The 18512-nt window shown below is 47.6% G+C and overlaps 2 protein-coding genes across 4 annotated transcripts in view; one reads left to right on the forward strand and one right to left on the reverse strand.

Annotated features, from left to right (window-relative positions):
• The window catches only part of derl2 (derlin 2), a 141140-nt gene extending 131733 nt beyond the window's left edge, over window positions 1-9407 (reverse strand). For both annotated transcript variants that reach the window (XM_072469105.1, XM_072469103.1), the window contains exon 1: window positions 9294-9407. In XM_072469105.1, coding sequence (XP_072325206.1) covers window positions 9294-9386 — 93 coding nt within the window. In that variant the 5' untranslated portion in view covers window positions 9387-9407. The remainder of the gene's footprint in view (window positions 1-9293) is intronic.
• mis12 (MIS12 kinetochore complex component) lies at window positions 9336-11054 on the forward strand. 2 transcript variants are annotated; one of them, XM_072469106.1, is made up of 2 exons: window positions 9336-9505; window positions 9980-11054. In XM_072469106.1, the coding sequence occupies exon 2, from the start codon at window positions 9988-9990 to the stop codon at window positions 10741-10743; it is 756 nt and encodes a 251-aa protein (XP_072325207.1). In that variant the 5' UTR covers window positions 9336-9505; window positions 9980-9987; the 3' UTR covers window positions 10744-11054. The 2 variants fall into 2 exon arrangements, with proteins under 2 accessions (XP_072325207.1, XP_072325208.1); XM_072469107.1 differs by lacking the exon at window positions 9336-9505 and adding an exon at window positions 9548-9706.
• The last annotated feature ends 7458 nt before the right edge of the window (window positions 11055-18512 follow it).

Genomic DNA, 18512 nt, shown 5'->3' on the forward strand with positions numbered 1-18512 from the left:
GCTCTCACTGGACTAGTATTCTAGAGGCCTTTGTTCTCACTGGATGAGTAATCCAGAAGCCCACATTCTCACTGGACTATTAATCCAGAGGCTCAGGCTCTCACTGGGCTAGTTATCAGAGGTCCAGGCTCTCACTGGGCTAGTCATCAGAGGCCCAGGCTCTCACTGGGCTCGTCATCAGAGGTCCAGGCTCTCACTGGGCTAGTAGACTGGAGGCCCAGGCTCTCACTGGGCTAGTGACCCACAGGCCCAGGCTCTCACTGGGCTAGTAACCCACAGGCCCAGGCCCTCGCTGGGCCAGTAATCCAGAGGCCCAGGCTCTTGCTGGACTCGTAATCCAGAGGCCCAAGCTCTCACTGGATGTGTAATCCAGAGGTCCAGGCTCTCACTGGTCTAATAATCCCAAGGCCCAGGCTCTCACTGGACCTCGTAATCCAGAGGCCCAGGCTATTGCTCTGGGGACACGTGTTTAAAACCCAGCATAGGTATTGGTAGAATTTAAATTCAATTAAATAAATGTGGAATTGAAAGATAGTCTCAGTTAACGGTCACTGTGTTAACTATTATCAATTATTGGAGAAAACCCTCCATTTGGTTCACTTAATGCTCTCTCGGGAAGAAAATCTGTCGTTCTTACCTGGTCTAACTCCAGACCCACAGCAATGTGGTTGACTTTTAAATGTCTCTCTCCCCCCCCCCCAAATGGCCTAGCAAACCACTCTGGAAAAGAGTAATTAGGAGTGGGCAACAAAAGCTGGCCTTTCCAGTGGCACCCACATCATAAAATGTATTTTTAAATTCTCAAATATAGTAATCTATGGATACTCCCAGTGCCAGATATATGTCTAATAGAATATAGGATTATAGGGTCAGGGGTATAGTTATTAAGGCATAGAGTATGTAAATGTCACCGCAGTCCCAGATGACCATAGGCTGATCTCTTTGAGAGCTGACTGGTGGTGATTTAACCTGAGGGTTACCATACCTCAGGCAAGGGGCAAGGTTGAGAATGCTTCATGAATAACCACAGTTGATACAGGAATTGAACTCGTGCTGTTCCGCATCACAAACCAGCTGTCCAGCCAACTGAGCTAACAGACCCCCTAGGTGCACAGGTATAGAGATATTGGTATAAAATATGCAGCTAGAGAAATGGTGAAGGGATTCGGATCGGGAAAGCACTGCTCAAGAACGTGGAGGCCAATATAATCATGGCTTTTAAAAGGAAAGTAGAAATGAAGCGAAATGAATTGGAGAGCTACAGGGAATGGAACTAGCTGACCGGCTGAATGGCCTCCTTCTTCTGTGCTGTAACTATTTTATGAGCAAGGTTCGTGCAATATGGAATACTTCATCAGATGTACCTGCTGCTTGGAGAAGGGATATACTGGTTCTTGTATGTTTTTTCTTTATTCATTCATGGGATGTGGGCATCGCTGGTTGGGCCAGCTTTCATTGCTCATCCCTAAGGGCATGTAAGAGCCAACCACTTTGGCCATGGGTCTGGACTCACATGTAGGCCAGGCAAGGATGACAGATTTCCTTCCCTAAAGGATATTATTGAACCAGATGAATTTTTACGACAATCGACATTGGTTTCATGGCCATCATTAGACTTTTCATTCCAGATTTTTGTATGGCTTTCAAATTTCACCATCTGCTGTGCTGGGATTCGAATCCAGAGCATTGGGTCTCTGGCTTACTAGTCCAGCAACAATACCACTACATCACTGCTTCTGTCTGTTGTCAATTCAAATATTCTATAAACTCAAATGTAACATTTGAATGCTGAATTTTTACTGAATGTAAAAGCTGTCAGGAACTAAAGCTGCAACTAAACACAGAGAATGTAATTGAGTTTTATTTTTAATGTGGAAATATTTGAGTTAGTTCGTTACTTTGTAATTCCAGCTCCAAATCTTCACTTGCCAACATTGGTAGACAGTTTTGATCTCTCTCTGCACCTGTCTCCAGCTCACCACCTAGTTTCCTTTCCCCCTTTTAGTTATATCCGATCTGTCCATTCCCCTCTTTGTGCAATAGTTCTGTCTTATTCTGTCCCTCTGTGTACAGTCACGTTATCTGATTTCTCCGTTCCAGTGTGTGTGATTCTTTCATTTAGGAAGATGGCGTGAAGTAGAAGGTCAGCCATGATCTAGTTAAATAGTGGGACAGATTCTGGATGGTATATTCCTGTTCCTATGTTCCTGGAATGTGAATGTTGTTGGAAAGATGAATATTTATTGCCTGTGCCAATTGCTTCTGAGCAAGTGGTGGTAAGCCACTTAAAACTGAATGGCTTGCTCGGCCATTTCAGAGGGCAGTTAAGAAGTCTTAGAAGTCAATTAAGTCTTCAGCATAGAAAAAGCCCTTTGGCCCATCACATCTGTGCCGGTCAAAAACAACCACCAAACTAGTTTAATCCCATTTTCAGCACTTGGCCCATAGCCTTGAATGCCTTTGCATCCTAAGTGCACATCTAAATACTTCTTAAATGTTGTGAGGGTCTCTGTCTTCATCACCCTTTCAGGCAATGAGTTCCACACTCCCACCAACCTCTAGGTAATAAAGTTTTTCCTCCCACCCCCTCAAAACCTCCTGCACCTTAATTTAAATCTATGCCCCCTGGTCATTGTTCCCCCAACCAAAGAGAAATGTTTTTTCCTGTCCACTCTATCTATGCCCCTTATACTTATATACATCTCAATCATGTCCCCCGCTCCGTCTGCAAGGAAAACACTCCCAGGTCTATGCAATCTCTCTCCAGCCTCGGCAACATCCTGTGTAAATCTCTTCTGTATCCTTCCCAGTGCTATCACATCCCTCCTATAATGTGGATACCAGACAGCACACAATACGCCATTGAAAGGGGCGGCACAGAGATTAGCACTGCTGCCTCACAGCACCAGGGACCCGGGTTCAATTCTGGCCATGAGTGACTGTCTGTGGCCTTTGCACTTCCTCCCCGTGTCTGCGCGGGTTTCCTCCGGGTGCTTCGGTTTCCTCCCACAGTCCAAAGACGTGCAGGTAGGTGGATTGGCTATACTAAATTGCCCCTTAGTGTCCACAAAAAAAAGGTTAGGTGGGATTACTGGGATAGGATGGGGGAGTGGGCCTGGATAGGGTGGTCTTTCTAAAGGTCGATGGGCCGAATGGCCTTCTTCTGCACTGTAGGAATCGAACCAGAGCCCTCAGCGCCATGAACAGCAGTATAACCACTGAGCCACGGTGCCGCCCATTTATGAGTCTTTTCTATGTTACAAACTTGAGTTTTGCTGCTGTTAACACGTCCTTCAACTTAGAACCAGCTGTGGCCTAACCAATGAATAAACAGTTCCGGCATAACCTCCCTGCTCATAAACTCTATGCCTCAGCCAATAAAGGCAAGTGTACCATATGCCTTCTTAACCATTGTATCTACCTGCCCTGCTACCTTAAGGGGCCGGTGTACAGGCACACCAAGGTCCCTCTGATCCATGATGCTTCCCAAGGTCCTGCTGTTTATCATGTTTTCACTTGTCAAACATACTGCTGTGACTCTCGAATCACATGTAGCCAAGCGGGGCAAGACTGACAGATTTCTGGTGACCACCAGAAGGGGCAGGCAGTCAGTGCAGGAATCCTCTGAGGTTGCCCCATCTCAAACAGGTATACCCCTTTGGACACTGTCGGGAAGAATAGCCTATCAGGGGAAAACAGCAGCAGCCAGAGCCGTGGCACCATGGCTGGCTCTGATGTTCAGCAGGGAGGGTCAAAGCGCAGAAGAGCAATAGTCATAGGGGACTTTATAGTCATGGGCACAGACAGGCGGTTCTATGGACGTCAAAGAGACTCCAGGATGGTATGTTGCCCCCTGGTGCCAGGGTCCAGGATGTCTCAGAACGGGTAGCAGGCATCCTGAAGGGGAGGGCAAACAGGCAGAGGTCTTGGTACATAATGGTACCACCGACATAGGCAGGAAGGGGGATGAGGTCCTGCAGCAGGAGTTCAGGGAGCTAGGCAGAAAGTTAAAAGACAGGACCTCAAGGCTTGTCATCTCCGGATTACTCCCTGTGCCATGTGCCAGTGAGGCTAGAAATAGAACGATAGAACAGCTAAACACGTGGCTAAACAACTGGTGTAGGAGGGAGGGGTTGAGTTATCTGGACCACTGGGAGCTCTTCCGGGGCAGGTGTGACCTGTATAAGGAGGACGGGTTGCATCTAAACTAGAGAAGCATAAATATTCTGGCCACGAGGTATGCTAGTGTCACACGGGAGTGTTTAAACTAGTATGGCAAGGGGGTGGGTACCGGAGCAATAAGTCAGAAGGTGAAAACATTGAGGGAGAACTAGGGAATAGGGACAGTGTGGCTCTGAGGCAGAGCAGACAGGGAGAAGTTGCTGAAAACAGTGGGACTGGTGGCCTGAAGTGCATATGTTTTAATGCAAGAAATATAACAGGTAAGATGAACTTAGAGCTTGGATTAGTACTTGGAACTATGATGTTGTTGCCATTACAGAGACCTGGTTGAGGGAAGGACAGGATTGGCAGCTAAACATTCCAGGATTTAGATGTTTCAGGCAGGATAGAGAGGGATGTAAAAGGGATGGAGGAGTTGCGCTACTGGTGAGGGAGAATATCACAGCTGTACTGCGGGAGGACACCTCAGAGGGCAGCGAAGCTAGATGGGTAGAGATCAGGAATAAGAAGGGTGCAGTCACAATGTTGAGGGTTTACTACAGGCCTCCCAACAGCCAGCGGGAGATAGAGGAGCAGATAAGTAGACAGATTTTGGAAAGGCGTAAAAGCAACAGGGTTGTTGTGATGGGAGACTAACTTCCCCAATATTGACTAGGACTCACTTAGTGCTAGAGGCTTGGACAGGGCAGAGTTTGTAAGGAGTGTCCAGGAGGGCTTCTTAAAACAATATGTAGACAGTCCAACTAGGGAAGGGGCGGTACTGGACCTGGTATTGGGGAATGAGCCCGGCAAGGTGGTAGAAGTTTCAGTAATGGAGCATTTTGGGAACAGTGACTACAATTCAGTAAGTTTTAGAATGCTGGTGGACAAGGATGAGAGTGGTCATAGGGTGAATGTGCTAAATTGGGGGAAGGTTAATTATAACAATATAAGGCGGGAACTGAAGAACATAGATTGGGGGCGGATGTTTGAGGGTAGATCAACATTTGGCATGTGGGAGGCTTTCAAATGTCAGTTGAAAGGAATTCAGGACCGGCATGTTCCTGTGAGGAAGAAGGATAAATGGCAAATTTCGGGAACCTTGGAAACAAGAGATATTGTAGGCCACGTCAAAAAGAAAAAGGAGGCATTTGTCAGGACTAGAAGGCTGGGAACAGACGAAGCCTGTGTGGAATATAAGGAAAGTAGAAAGGAACTTAATCAAGGAGTCAGGAGGGCTAAAAGGTCACAAAAAGTTATTGGCAAATAGGGTTAAGGAAAATTTTTACACTTACATAAAAAGCAAAAGTGTACCAGGGAAAGGTTTGGCCCACTGAAGGGTAGGCAAGGGAATCTATGTGTGGAGCCAGAGGAAATGGGCGAGGTACTAAATGAATACTTTGCATCAGTATTCACCAAAGAGAAGGAATTGGTGGATGTTGAGTCTGCAGAAGGGTGTGTAGATAGCCTGGCTCACATTGAGATCCAAAAAGACGAGGTGTTGGGTGTCTTGAAAAATATTACGGTGGATAAGTCCCCAGGCTCTGATAGAATCTACCCCAGAATATTGAAGGAGGCAAGAGAGGAAATTGCTGAAGCCTTGACAGAAACCTTTGGATCCTCACTGTCTTCAGGTGATGTCCAGAGGACTGGGGAATAGCCAATGTTGTTCCTTTGTTCAAGAAGGGTCGCAAGCATAATCCAGGGAACTTTACAGGCCAGTGAGCCTTACGTCAGTGTAGGGAAATTACTGGAGAATTCTTCGAGACAGGATCTACTCCCATTTGGAAGCAAGTAGTCGTATTAGTGAGAGGCAGCACGGTTTTGTGAAGGGGAGGTCGTGTCTCACTAACTTGATAAGAGTTTTTTGAGGAGGTCACAAAGATGATTGATGCAGGTAGGGCAGTGGATGTTGTCTCTATGGACTTCAGTAAGGCCTTTGACAAGGTCCCTCATGGCAGACTGGTACAAAAGGTAAAGTCACACAGGGATCAGATGTGAGCTGGCAAGATGGATACAGAACTGGCTAGGTCATAGAAGGCAGAGAGTAGCAATGGAAAGGTGCTTTTCTGATTGGAGGGCTGTGACTAGTGGTGTTCCGCAGGGATCAGTGCTGGGACCTTTGCTGTTCGTAGTATATATAAATGATTTGGAGGAAAATGTAACTGGTCTGATGAGCAAGTTTGCGGACGAAACAAAAGTTGGTGGAATTGTGAAAGCGATGAGGACTGTCAGAGGATACAGCAGGATTTAGATTGTTTGGAGACTTGGGCGGCGAGATGGCAGATGGGAGTTTAATCCGGACAAATGTGAGGTAATGCCTTTTGGAGGGTCTAATACAGGTAAGGAATATACAGTGAATGGTAGAACCCTCAAGAGTATTGACAGTCAGAGAGATCTCGGTGTACTGGTCCACAGGTCACTGAAAGGGGCAACACAGGTGGAGAAGGTAGTCAAGAAGGCATTCGGCATGCTTGCCTTCACTGGCCCGGTCACTGAGTATAAAAATTGGCAAGTCATGTTGCAGCTGTATAGAACCTTAGTTAGACCACACTTGGAGTATAGTGTTCAATTCTGGTCGCCACACTACCAGAAGGATGTGGAGGCTTTAGAGAGGGTGCAGAAGAGATCTGCCAGAATGTTGCTTGGTATGGAGGGCATTAGCTATGAGGAGCGGTTGAATAAATTTGGTTTGTTCTCACTGGAACAACGGAGGTTGAGGGGCGACCTGATAGCGGTCTACAAAATTATGAGTGGCATAGACAGAGTGGATAGTCAGAGACTTTTTCCAAGGGGAGAGGGGTCAATGACTAGGGAGCATAGGTTTAAGGTGTGGGGGGGATGGTTTCGAGATGTACGAGGTAATTTTTTTTATACAGAGGGTAGTGGGTGCCTGAAACTCGCTGCCGGAGATGGTGGTGGAAGCAGGGACAATAGTGACGTTTAAGGGGCATCTTGACAAATACATGAATAGGATGGGAAAAGAGGGATACGGACCCCGGAAGTGTAGAAGATTTTAGTTTAGACAGGCAGCATGGTCGGCGCAGGCTTGGAGGGACGAAGGGCCTGTTCCTGTGCTGCAGTATTCTTTATTCTTTGTTCTATTTCCTTCCTTAAGGATATATTTGCGAAGTATATGGGTTGATACAACAATCCGGAAGTTTTTTTTAAAATTTAGAGTACCAAATTAATGTTTTCCAATTAAGGGGCAATTTAGCGTGGCCAACCCACCTACCCGGCACATCTTTGGATTGTGGGGGCGAAAACCAGGCAAACACGGGGAGAATGTGCAAACTCAACAGAGGCAGTGGCCCAGAGCAGGGATCAAACCTGGAACCTTGCCGCCGTGAGGCAACAGTGCCATCCACTGCATCACTGTACTTCCCACCAATCCAGGAGTTTATCATTTTTACTGAGACTATTCTTTTATTTATTTTTTCATTGATTGAATTCAAATTCCCTTAGCTGAATGGAGAGATTTGGGCTCGTATCACTGAATTATTAATTCAGTCTCTGAATTACAGGTCCAATAACTTTACCACCATGTTAATATAACCTCGCCATCGACCTGACCATCTATTCCTTCTCTCCTGTCGTCTACTTAATCCATCCATTCCTTCTCTCCAGTAGTCGATTTGATCTGTCCATTTCCTCTCTCTGCAATCGTCTATTTCATCCGTCCATTCTCTTTTCTCCAGTAGTCTATCTGATCCATCCATTCCCTTTCTCAAGTCATCAACCTGCTCTGTCCATTCCTTGGGGCTGTATTCTCTATTCCTCTCTTGCGCTCCTCTCTTTGTTTCGACTCTAGACCTTCCCCACTGCTGCCGCTCCCAGATATTTAACTGCACCCAGGGCCCCAAATTACAACTCACCGCTCCACCCTCCACCTATCCCGGGGCCGCGCTGTTTCTCCATTTCTCCCCCCACCCCTCTCTCTGTATTTCTCCCCCACCCCTCTCTTTTTCTCCCCCCACCCCTCTCTGTATTTCTCCCCCACCCCTCTCTCTGTATTTCTCCCCCACCCCTCTCTCTGTATTTCTCCCCCCACCCCTCTCTCTGTAGTTCTCCCCCCCCACCCCTCTCTCTGTATTTCTCACCCCCACCCCCTCTCTGTATTTCTCCCCCCACCCCTCTCTCTGTATTTCTCCCCCCACCCCTCTCTCTGTATTTCTCCCCCCCCACCCCTCTCTGTATTTCTGCCCGCCACCCCTCTCTCTGTATTTCTCCCCCCCACCCCTCTCTCTGTATTTCTCCCCCCCACCCCTCTCTCTGTATTTCTCCCCCCACCCCTCTCTCTGTATTTCTCCCTCCCACCCCTCTCTCTGTATTTCTCCCCCCCCACCCCTCTCTCTGTATTTCTCCCCCCCACCCCTCTCTCTGTATTTCTCCCCCCCACCCCTCTCTCTGTATTTCTCCCCCCCCACCCTCTCTCTGTATTTCTCCCCCCACCCCTCTCTCTGTATTTCTACCCCCCCACCCCTCTCTCTGTATTTCTCCCCCCCACCCCTCTCTCTGTATTTCTCCCCCCACCCCTCTCTCTGTATTTCTCCCCCCACCCCTCTCTCTGTATTTCTCCCCCCACCCCTCTCTCTGTATTTCTCCCCCCCACCCCTCTGTATTTCTCCCCCACCCCTCTCTGTATTTCTCCCTCCACCCCTCTCTGTATTTCTCCCCCCACCCCTTTCTGTATTTCTCCCCCCCACCTCTCTCTGTATTTCTCCCCCCCCCACCCCTCTCTGTATTTCTCCCCCCCAACCCCTCTCTGTATTTCTCCCCCCCCCACCCCTCTCTGTATTTCTCCCCCCCCACCCCTCTCTGTATTTCTCCCCCCACCCCTCTCTGTATTTCTCCCCCCACCCCTCTCTGTATTTCTCCCCCCACCCCTCTCTGTATTTCTCCCCCCAACCCCTCTGAATTTCTGTGCCCCTCTCTATTTCCCTCCCTCCCTCTCTGTCTCTACCCTCTCTCTCTTCATCTATCCCTCTTCATCACTGCCTCTCTCCCTTTATCACTCATCCTTCTCTCTCTCTTTCTCTCTCCTCCTCTGTCTCGTTATCTCTCCTCCTATTTCTTTTTCTCTCTCCAGGGTGTGACGATGTCCCGGTGGCGGGCGCATTCGGAGCTCCTACCACGGCGGCGGTGGTGAGCACACAGGCGGTGGTGTAGGCCCGGGTCACCAGAGGGATCTGCAGGTATTCCTGCTGGAGGCTCTGATACGCCATCTTCCCCGGGGATCGGGGACAGCTTCGGAAACCGGAGAGCGACAGAAACCCTGCGTCACTACCGTCGGAAACCCTGCCCACCGGAAATTCAGAGAGTGGAGAGCGACAGTGAGTGGAGGGTAAGCCTCATCCTTCTCAGAGTGGTTCCCATAGTTTGGTCAATGTTTTATCCCCTATAACTGAGCTTGGAATGTGCCTTAAATCACAGGAATCATCCACTGTAGATTCAGCAGGATGATGCCTGCTCGAGGGAATTATAGTGAGGTGGAGAGACTGGAGATGGCTTTCACCAGAGCGAAGACTGAGGGGATAAAGCAGAGGTTTTTAAAATTGTATTTTGAGTCACTGATATATCAATATTACTAAGTGAAGAGGAAGGTTTAGAGAAATGACTTTACTCAGAAATGGCCTGCCACAGAGGATGTTGTGAGCAAAGCCTTTATATAAGTTGGGAGATATTTTCTTCTACTTGTATTGGGACATTTTTTGATGGCGAATGTCGTCTGAAATCTTTCTCAGGCCACATTTACCGCTATTTCATTATTCACTGTTCTTGATTTTGTTTAACTTTCCTGTATAAACTATTTTTCTAGGTTTTAACATGGCAGAGAGACTGATGACGTATGAGACCCAATTCTTTGGGTTTTCTCCCCAAACCTGTGTTCTCAGGGTGTCCAGTGGAATCCAGGATTCTCTCCTTGATGTCATGCTGGTTGTAGAACGAGTCATTTTCAAGAAGCTGAAAGAGATGCCAGAAAACAGTATAACTCCATCTCAGATCCGGTTCTGCACAGAAAACTTCCTTCAACTGATGAAAGAGCGCTTTGACATGATCTTTGAGAGGGTTGAGCAAGGAATTCTGCAACGCATCTTTTACATTCCTGAAAATGTTCTACTTCCTGAGGACAAAGCCCAAGAGCAGTACCCGTACACTGAGGAAGAGTGCCAGGAGCTGCAGGCAGAAATAGCTCAGCTCGAGCATAGCTACAGATGTGAAATGATGGCCAAACAAGCCCTTCAGGTTGAGCTCGAAGAACAAAAACTGACTGAGCTGAAACTGGAGCAGAGAATTCACTGGTTCAATAACCTGGATAATACTTGGAAGAATAATGCAGTCAGCAATGTTCCAGAGAGTCTGATCTTTGTTCGGGAGTTAACTCAAAAGGTCCCAGTTATACTACAAAAAATCCAAGAGAAATACAAGAATGAGCTAAAACATGAGCGAGCAGCCAGTGAGAATGAACAGGAAGAAAAGGAAACAAGTAAAATTCTAATGATATTGGGACAGGGTGCTGGGAACCCTGATCCTCATTCACACCACAATCTGAGGGGCTCCAACACTGCATTCCTCATGTAATTAGTACAGCGGACAAAATTTGCTTCAAATTTGGCATCTTATTGGCCCTTATTTGAAAGGGAGGAGGCAAGCCATCCATTGGAAAATGGCCAACAATTCCCATAGCTGATGTATAAAGTGTGACCTTCTCTGGTAGTGATTGGAATACAAGGAACTTTATCCTGTATCTAATTTGTATGATAAATACCTTGGGTATGTGAGGGACTCAGATGATGTGTGTATGAATGACATAAAAGTTCCAAATTTGCTATTGATATCCTTCACCTGTCACCAAAACATTTATAAATAAAACATAACCTATCTTTCTTTCATGTTTCTGGCTCTTCACAAATATTTACTGACAGTGTAAATAAAGTGTGACATCGAACTAGGCTCAGGAGGTTTTCTGTCTGGTTTTAAAACCTGGGTAGAAAGAATTTTTGAAAGAACAAGAAAAGTACAGTACAGGAACAGGCCCTCCAAGTCTGCTCCAACCATGTTGCCCGCCTAACCTAAAATCTCCGGGGTCCCTATCCCTCTATTCCCATCCTATTCATGTACTGTCACTTAATCGTCACTTTCATACCTGCTCCCACCACCTCCTCCGGCAGCGAGTTCCAGGAACCCACTACCCTCTATGTACAAAACATTCGTCGCGCATCTCTTCTAAACTTTGCTCCTCGCACCATAAACCTATGTCCCCATGTAATTGACTCTTCCACGCTGGGAAAAAGCTTCTGACTATCCACCTCATAATTTTGTGGACTTGCTCACCTCTGATTCCATTGTCACTTCACCTTCTGTACCAGTCTGCCATGAAGGACAACATCCACTACCCCACCTTCATCAATTATCGTTGTCACTTCCAGTAAAAACTCAATCATGTTAGTCAGACACCACCACCACTTTACAAAACCAAGCTGCCTCTTGCTAATACGTTTTTTTTTCTTCTTGCGGAATCCTCTCCAAAAATTTCCCTATCACTGACACAAGGTTCCCGTCCTGTAATTTCCCGGATTATCCTTGCTACCCTTCTTAAACAAAGGAACAACGTTAGCTATTCTCAAGCCCTTAATCTGATTTTTCTTGCATGTTAGGGTATTTCAGGAAACTAGTTACATAATGTAAAGCTCACTGTGAAAGTTTTTTGCTCTCGCTAAAATTCTTGGGAATTAATTCTGTTCAAGTTGTCTGCCAGTCTGACAGATTCAGAAATTCTGCATGAAGGCTATTTTAAACACCTCAAACCTGACCGAATTCAAGTCCAACACTAGAGAGGGTAGCTTGATAGATGCTGAACTGAGCTGCTCTGCCTGACATCCGCCTGGCTGGGCTTCTCCGCCTGACAGAGGTCTGGTTGGGCTGCTCCGCCTGACAGACGCCTGGCTGGGCTGCTCCGCCTGACAGACGCCTGGCTGGGCTGCTCCGCCTGACGGACGCCTGTCTGGGCTGCTCCACCTGACAGACGCCTGGCTGGGCTACTCCGCCAGACAGACGCCTGGCTGGGCTGCTCCACCTGACAGACGCCTGCTGGGCTGCTCCGCCAGACAGACGCCTGGCTGGGCTGCTCCGCCTGACAGACGCCTGGCTGGGCTGCTCCGCCTGACGGACGCCTGTCTGGGCTGCTCCACCTGACAGACGCCTGGCTGGGCTACTCCGCCAGACAGACGCCTGGCTGGGCTGCTCCACCTGACAGACGCCTGCTGGGCTGCTCCGCCAGACAGACGCCTGGCTGGGCTGCTCCGCCAGACAGACGCCTGGCTGGGCTGCTCCGATTGACAGACACCGGGCTGGACTGCTCCGTCTGACCTGACAGATGGCGGGCTGGACCGCGCTGGGCTGGGTCCCTCAGTCTGACAGCCGCGCTGGGCTGGGTCCCTCACTCTGACAGCCGCACTGGGCTGGGTCCCTCACTCTGACCACCGCGCTGGGCTGGGTCCCTCACCCTGACCTCACCTAGCCCAGCGCGGCTGTCAGAGTGAGGGACCCAGCCCAGCGCGGCTGTCAGAGTGAGAGACCCAGCCCAGCGCGGTCCAGCTTGTGTCTGCCCCTTACCTGAAATCCATGCCGCCTTCTCATTGACAACTCCACCAAGGGGTAAGGTCTGTTCCTGGCTATTCTATCTATGCGTCTCAAAATTTTATACATCTCAATCATGTCCCCTCCCCCTCCTCCATCTCCTCTGCACCCAGGAAAACAATCCAAGTGTATTCAATCTCTTTATAGAACATAGAACATTACAGCGCAATACAGGCCCTTCGGTCCTCGATGTTGCGCCGACCTGTGAAACCACTCTAATCTACACTATTCCCTTATCGTCCATATGTCTATCTAATGACCATTTGAATACCCTTAGTGTTGGCGAGTCCACTACTGTTGCAGGCAGGGCATTCCACGCCCTTACTATCTGAGTAAAGAACCTACCTCTGACATCTGTCTTATATCTATCTCCCCTCAATTTAAAGCTATGTCTCCTCGTGCTCATGGCTCCGAAACTCAATCCCTCTACCAAGAAAAGCTAACACACTGTACGCCTTCTTAACAACGCTCTCAACCTGAGTGGCAACTTTCAGGGATCTATGTGCATGGACACCGAGATCTCTCTGCTCATCCACACTGCCAAGAATCTGACCATTAGCCCAGTACTCTGTCTTCCTGTTATTCATTCCAAAATGAATCACCTCACACTTTTCTGCATTAAACTCCATTTGCCACCTCTCAGCCCAGCGCTGCAGCTTATCTATGTCCCTCTGTAACTTGTAACATCCTTCCGCACTGTCCACAACTCCACCGACTTTAGTGTCATCTGCAAATTTATTCACCCATCCTTCTACACCCTCCTCCAAGTCATTTATAAAAATGACAAACAGCAGTGGCCCCAAAACAGATCCTTGTGGTACACCACTAGTAACTGGACTCCAGTCTGAACATTTCTCATCAACCACCACCCTTTGTCTTATTCCAGCTAGCCAATTTCTGATCCAAACTGCTAAATCACCCTGAATCCCATGCCTCCGTATTTTCTGTAGTAGCCTACCGTGGGGAACCTTACCAAACGCTTTACTGAAATCCATACACACCACATCAACTGCTTTACCCTCATCCACCTGTTTGGTCACCTTCTCAAAGAACTCAATAAGGTTTGTGAGGCACGACCTACCCTTCACAAAACCGTGTTGACTATCTCTAATCAAATTATTCCTTTCCAGATGATTATACATCCTATCTCTTATAAATCTTTCCAAGATTTTGCCCACAACAGAAGTAAGGCTCACTGGTCTATAGTTACCTGGGTTGTCTCTACTCCCCGTCTTGAACAAGGGGACAACATTTGCTATCCTCCAGTCTTCTGGCACTATTCCTGGAGACAAAGATGACTTAAAGATCAAAGCCAAAGGCTCAGCAATCTCCTCCCTAGCTTCCCAGAGAATCCTGGGATAAATCCCATCCGGCCCAGGGCACTTATCTATTTTCACACTTTCCAGAATTGCTAACACCTCCTCCTTATGAACCTCAAGCCCTTCTAGTCCAGTAGCTGAATCTCAGTGTTCTCCTCGACAACATTGTCTTTTTCCAGTGTGAATACTGACGAAAAATATTCATTTAGCACCTCTCCTATCTCCTCGGGACTCCAAGCACAACTTCCCACTACTGTCCTTGACTGGCCCTACTCTTTCTCTAGTCATTCGTTTTTTCCTGACACATCTATAGAAAGCTTTAGGGTTATCCTTGATCCTACCTGCCAAAGACTTCTCATGTCCCCTCCTGGCTCTTCTTAGCTCTCTTTAGGTCCTTCCTAGCTAACTTGTAACTCTTGAGACCCTAACTGAACCTTCATGTCTCATCTTTAGATAAGCCTCCTTCTTCCTCTTGACAAGTGTTTTGACTGCTTTAGTAAACCACGGTTCCCTTGCTCGACCTCTTCCTCCCTGCCTGACAGGTACATACTTATCAAGGACACGCAGTAGCTGTTCCTTGAACAAGCTCCACATTTCCATTGTGCCCATCCCCTGCAGTTTTCCTCTCCATCCTAAGACTTGCCTCATCGCATCATAATTGCCTTTCCCCCAGATATACCTCTTGCCCTGCGGTCTATACCTATCCCTTTCCATCACTAAAGTAAACGTAATCGAATTGTGGTCACTGTCACCAAAGTGCTCACCTCCCTCCAAACCGAACACCTGTCCTGGTTCATTACCCAATACCAAATCCAATATGGCCTCGCCTCTAGTTGGCTTATCTACATACTGTGTCAGGAAACCCTCCTGCACACATTGGACAGAAACGGACACATCTAAAGTACTCGAACTATCGCGTTTCCAGTCAATATTTGGAAAGTTAAAGTCCCCTATAACAACTACCCTGTTGCTTTCGCTCCTATCCAGAATCATCTTTGCAATCCTCTCCTCTACATCTCTGGAACTTTTCAGAGGCCTATAGAAAACCCCTAACAGGGTGACCTCTCCTTTCCTGTTTCTAACCTCAGCCCATACTACCTCAGTAGACGAGTCCTCATCAAACGTCCTTTCTGCCACCGTAATACTGTCCTTGACTAACAATGCCACCCCTCCCCCTCTTTTACCACCTTCCCTGAGCTTACTGAAATATCTAAACCCTGACACCTGCAACAACCATTCCTGTCCCTGCTCTATCCATGTCTCCGAAATGGCCACAACATCGAAGTCCCAGGTACCAACCCATGCCGCAAGTTCACCCACCGTATTCCGGATGCTCCTGGCATTGAAGAAGACACACTTTAAACCGCCTTCCTGCCTGCCGGTACACTCCTGCAACTTTGAAACCTTACTCATGACCTCACTACTCTCAACCTCCTGTATACTGGAGCTGCAATTCAGGTTCCCCAGCCCCTTCTGAACTAGTTTAAACCCTCCCGAAGAGGATTAGCAAATTTCCCCCCCAGGATATTGGTACCCCTCTGGTCCAGGTGTAGACCATCCCATTTGTAGAGGTCCCACCGATCCCAGAATGAGCCCCAATTATCCAGAAATCTGAAACCCTCCCTCCTGCACCATCCCTTATAGCTAAAACTCTTCAGTCCAGGCAACATCCTGGTAAATCTCTGCACCCTTTCCAGTCCTATCATATCCCTCCTGTAAATGTAGATCCCAGAACTGCACACAATATCCAGCTGTGTCCTAACCAACATTTTCTATAGTTCCAGCATCATCTTGTAGCCATCTGGGTTGGCCAATTCCCGACTTTAAAATGGAGATCCGCTAAGAATGCAGGGAAATTCGGTCAAACCCAGGAAAAACAAGCAGGTGCAAAGTTTCCTGTATATCAGTACTTGCAGGAACCCAGACAGCACTGAAACTAACAACCATCTACATATTGATGAGCGATCCCCGGGAACAATTGGAAACAGTTAAGATAAACAAGGCCAAGCCAGACTCCTTGCCGCCAGCAGAAGCCAAGACAAAGGAAGGCCAACGGACACTTAGGAACCGCCCAGCAATCAGGGAACAGCTCCAGTATTGGAGAAATCGATCCAAGTGATCAGAACTTAGTCCAATCACTTGGAACCTAGTACGGGGTCCGTCCAAAAGGGCGCGAAGCCTCTGCGGTCTATGAAATAGAGTCCCCAAGTTCAATTCGTCCTTCTTGGCAGGGTCTCTCAGCAGCTCGAAACAACCCTTGACCGTGACCTGCCTATTAGCTGCACCAACCAAGTAAGTCTCCAGTCAACGCACACTACGAGATAGGCGCTCCTAGCTACCAGTCTATACCAGCTTTGAAGCCTGCAGACTCAGAATTGAACGAAAGGCCATTTGTTCCCCTGACCTGGTGGGCCAGTTCCAAAGCTAAGTATAGGCCTCTTAGTGTTAGAGATAGTCTAGTAAGTAGAATTTAATGCATGAGTAGTGCTTGAATGTGTATAATAAATGTGTTTTGATTTGAAACGTACTAACTGGTGTATTGAGTTATTGATCAGCACTTGAACTTGTACCTCGTGGTGGTATCATAAAGATACCTGGCGACTCTAGAGCAAAGGTTATAAAACAGAACAAATTAAGTAAAGACACAACGAGCAACATTTACTGGTGGGACGTGATTAAACAGAACAAAATTAAGAGCCACCAAAAGTTAGCAACATTCTCCCTGCTTGTGAACTCTATGCCTCGGCTAATCAAGGCAAGAATACCATATGCCTTCTTAACCACTGTATCCACCTGCTCTGCTACCTGGTGCACATGCACACCAAGGTCCCTCTGATCCTCGGTGCTTCCCAGGCTCCTGCATTGATCATGTCGTCCCTTGCTTTGTTTGTCCTGCCCAAGTGCATTACCTCACACTTATCCGTATTAAATTCCATTTGCCACTGATCAGCCCATCTGACCACCCGTCATATACTGTAATCTAAGACTATCCTCCTCACTATCTTCTGCTCCACCAATTTTCGTATCATCCACAAACATACTAATCAAGCCTCCTACATTCATGTCGAAATCATTTATATAAACCACAAACAAAAAAGGGCCCCCAACAGTGCAGGACCCCAATGGACACAGGCTTCCAGTCAGAAAAACACTCCTCGACCAGTCAGCCAATTTTGGATCCAATTTGCGAAATTTCCTTCGATCACACTTCGCTATCAGACTCACAAGTCAACTACCTCAAATGCGTTTCCCTCATCTACACACCTGGTCACCTCTTCAAAGGGGTTTTTATCATAGAATTTACAGTGCAGAAGAAGGCTATTCGGCCCATCGAGTCTGCACCGGCTCTTGGAAAGAGCACCCCACCCAAGGTCAACACCTCCACCCTATCCCCATAACCCAGTAACCCCACCCAACACTAAGGGCAATTTTGGACACTAAGGGCAATTTATCATGGCCAATCCACTTAACCCGCACATCTTTGGACTGTGGGAGGAAACCGGAGCACCCGGAGGAAACCCACGCACACACGGGGAGGATGTGCAGACTCCGCACAGACAGTGACCCAAGCCGGGAATCGAACCTGGGACCCTGGAGCCGTGAAGCAATTGTGCTATCCACAATGCTACCGTGCTGCCCGGTTGAAGTGCTGGTTTAGCACAGTGGGCTAAACAGTGGGCTTGTAATGCAGAACAAGGCCAGCAGCATGGGTTCAATTCCCATACCGGCCTCCCCGAACAGGCGCTGGAATGTGGCGACTAGGAGCTTTTCATAGTAACTTCATTGAAGCCTACTTGTGACAATAGTAGTTATTATTATATTATTAAAAAACTCAATCCAGTTGGTCAGACATGATATCCCCTTTACAATACCATGCTGACTGTCCTTTATTATTGTAATAAGTCCACAGATGCAGAAGTTCCTTCACCAGAACCCCTTTTATTAACAAAACCAACAGCAGTAAGACCATGTGGATTCAGCTTGCTGTCTACACTGGAGGTGCAGAGGATCTGACGCTCCCTGTTCTCTGCAAAGAAGAGGTTCCCTGATTGGCCCACTAATCAGGGAACTCGTATTCCAATTGGCCAGTCTCAAAGGCCTGGTCTAAGTCATTACAATTACCCTGCCTCTGCAAATGCAGATTTATTCTGACTCTCAGATTTGCTTCCAATAGTTTCCCCACCACTCAGAATAGACTGACTGGCCTATGGTTTCCTGCTCCGTTCTTGAATAATAGCACCACATTGGCTATCCTGCGATACCTCTCCTGTGGACATAGAGGAACTGAAAATTATTGCCAACGCCCCGATTTCCTTTCTTGCCTCACTCAGCAGCCTGGGATACATTTCATCTGGCCCTGGAAATTTGTCTACCTTTAAGTCTGCCAAACCA

This window comes from Scyliorhinus torazame, chromosome 12, assembly GCF_047496885.1.
Source record: "Scyliorhinus torazame isolate Kashiwa2021f chromosome 12, sScyTor2.1, whole genome shotgun sequence".
NCBI classification, from domain to species: Eukaryota; Metazoa; Chordata; class Chondrichthyes; order Carcharhiniformes; family Scyliorhinidae; genus Scyliorhinus; species Scyliorhinus torazame.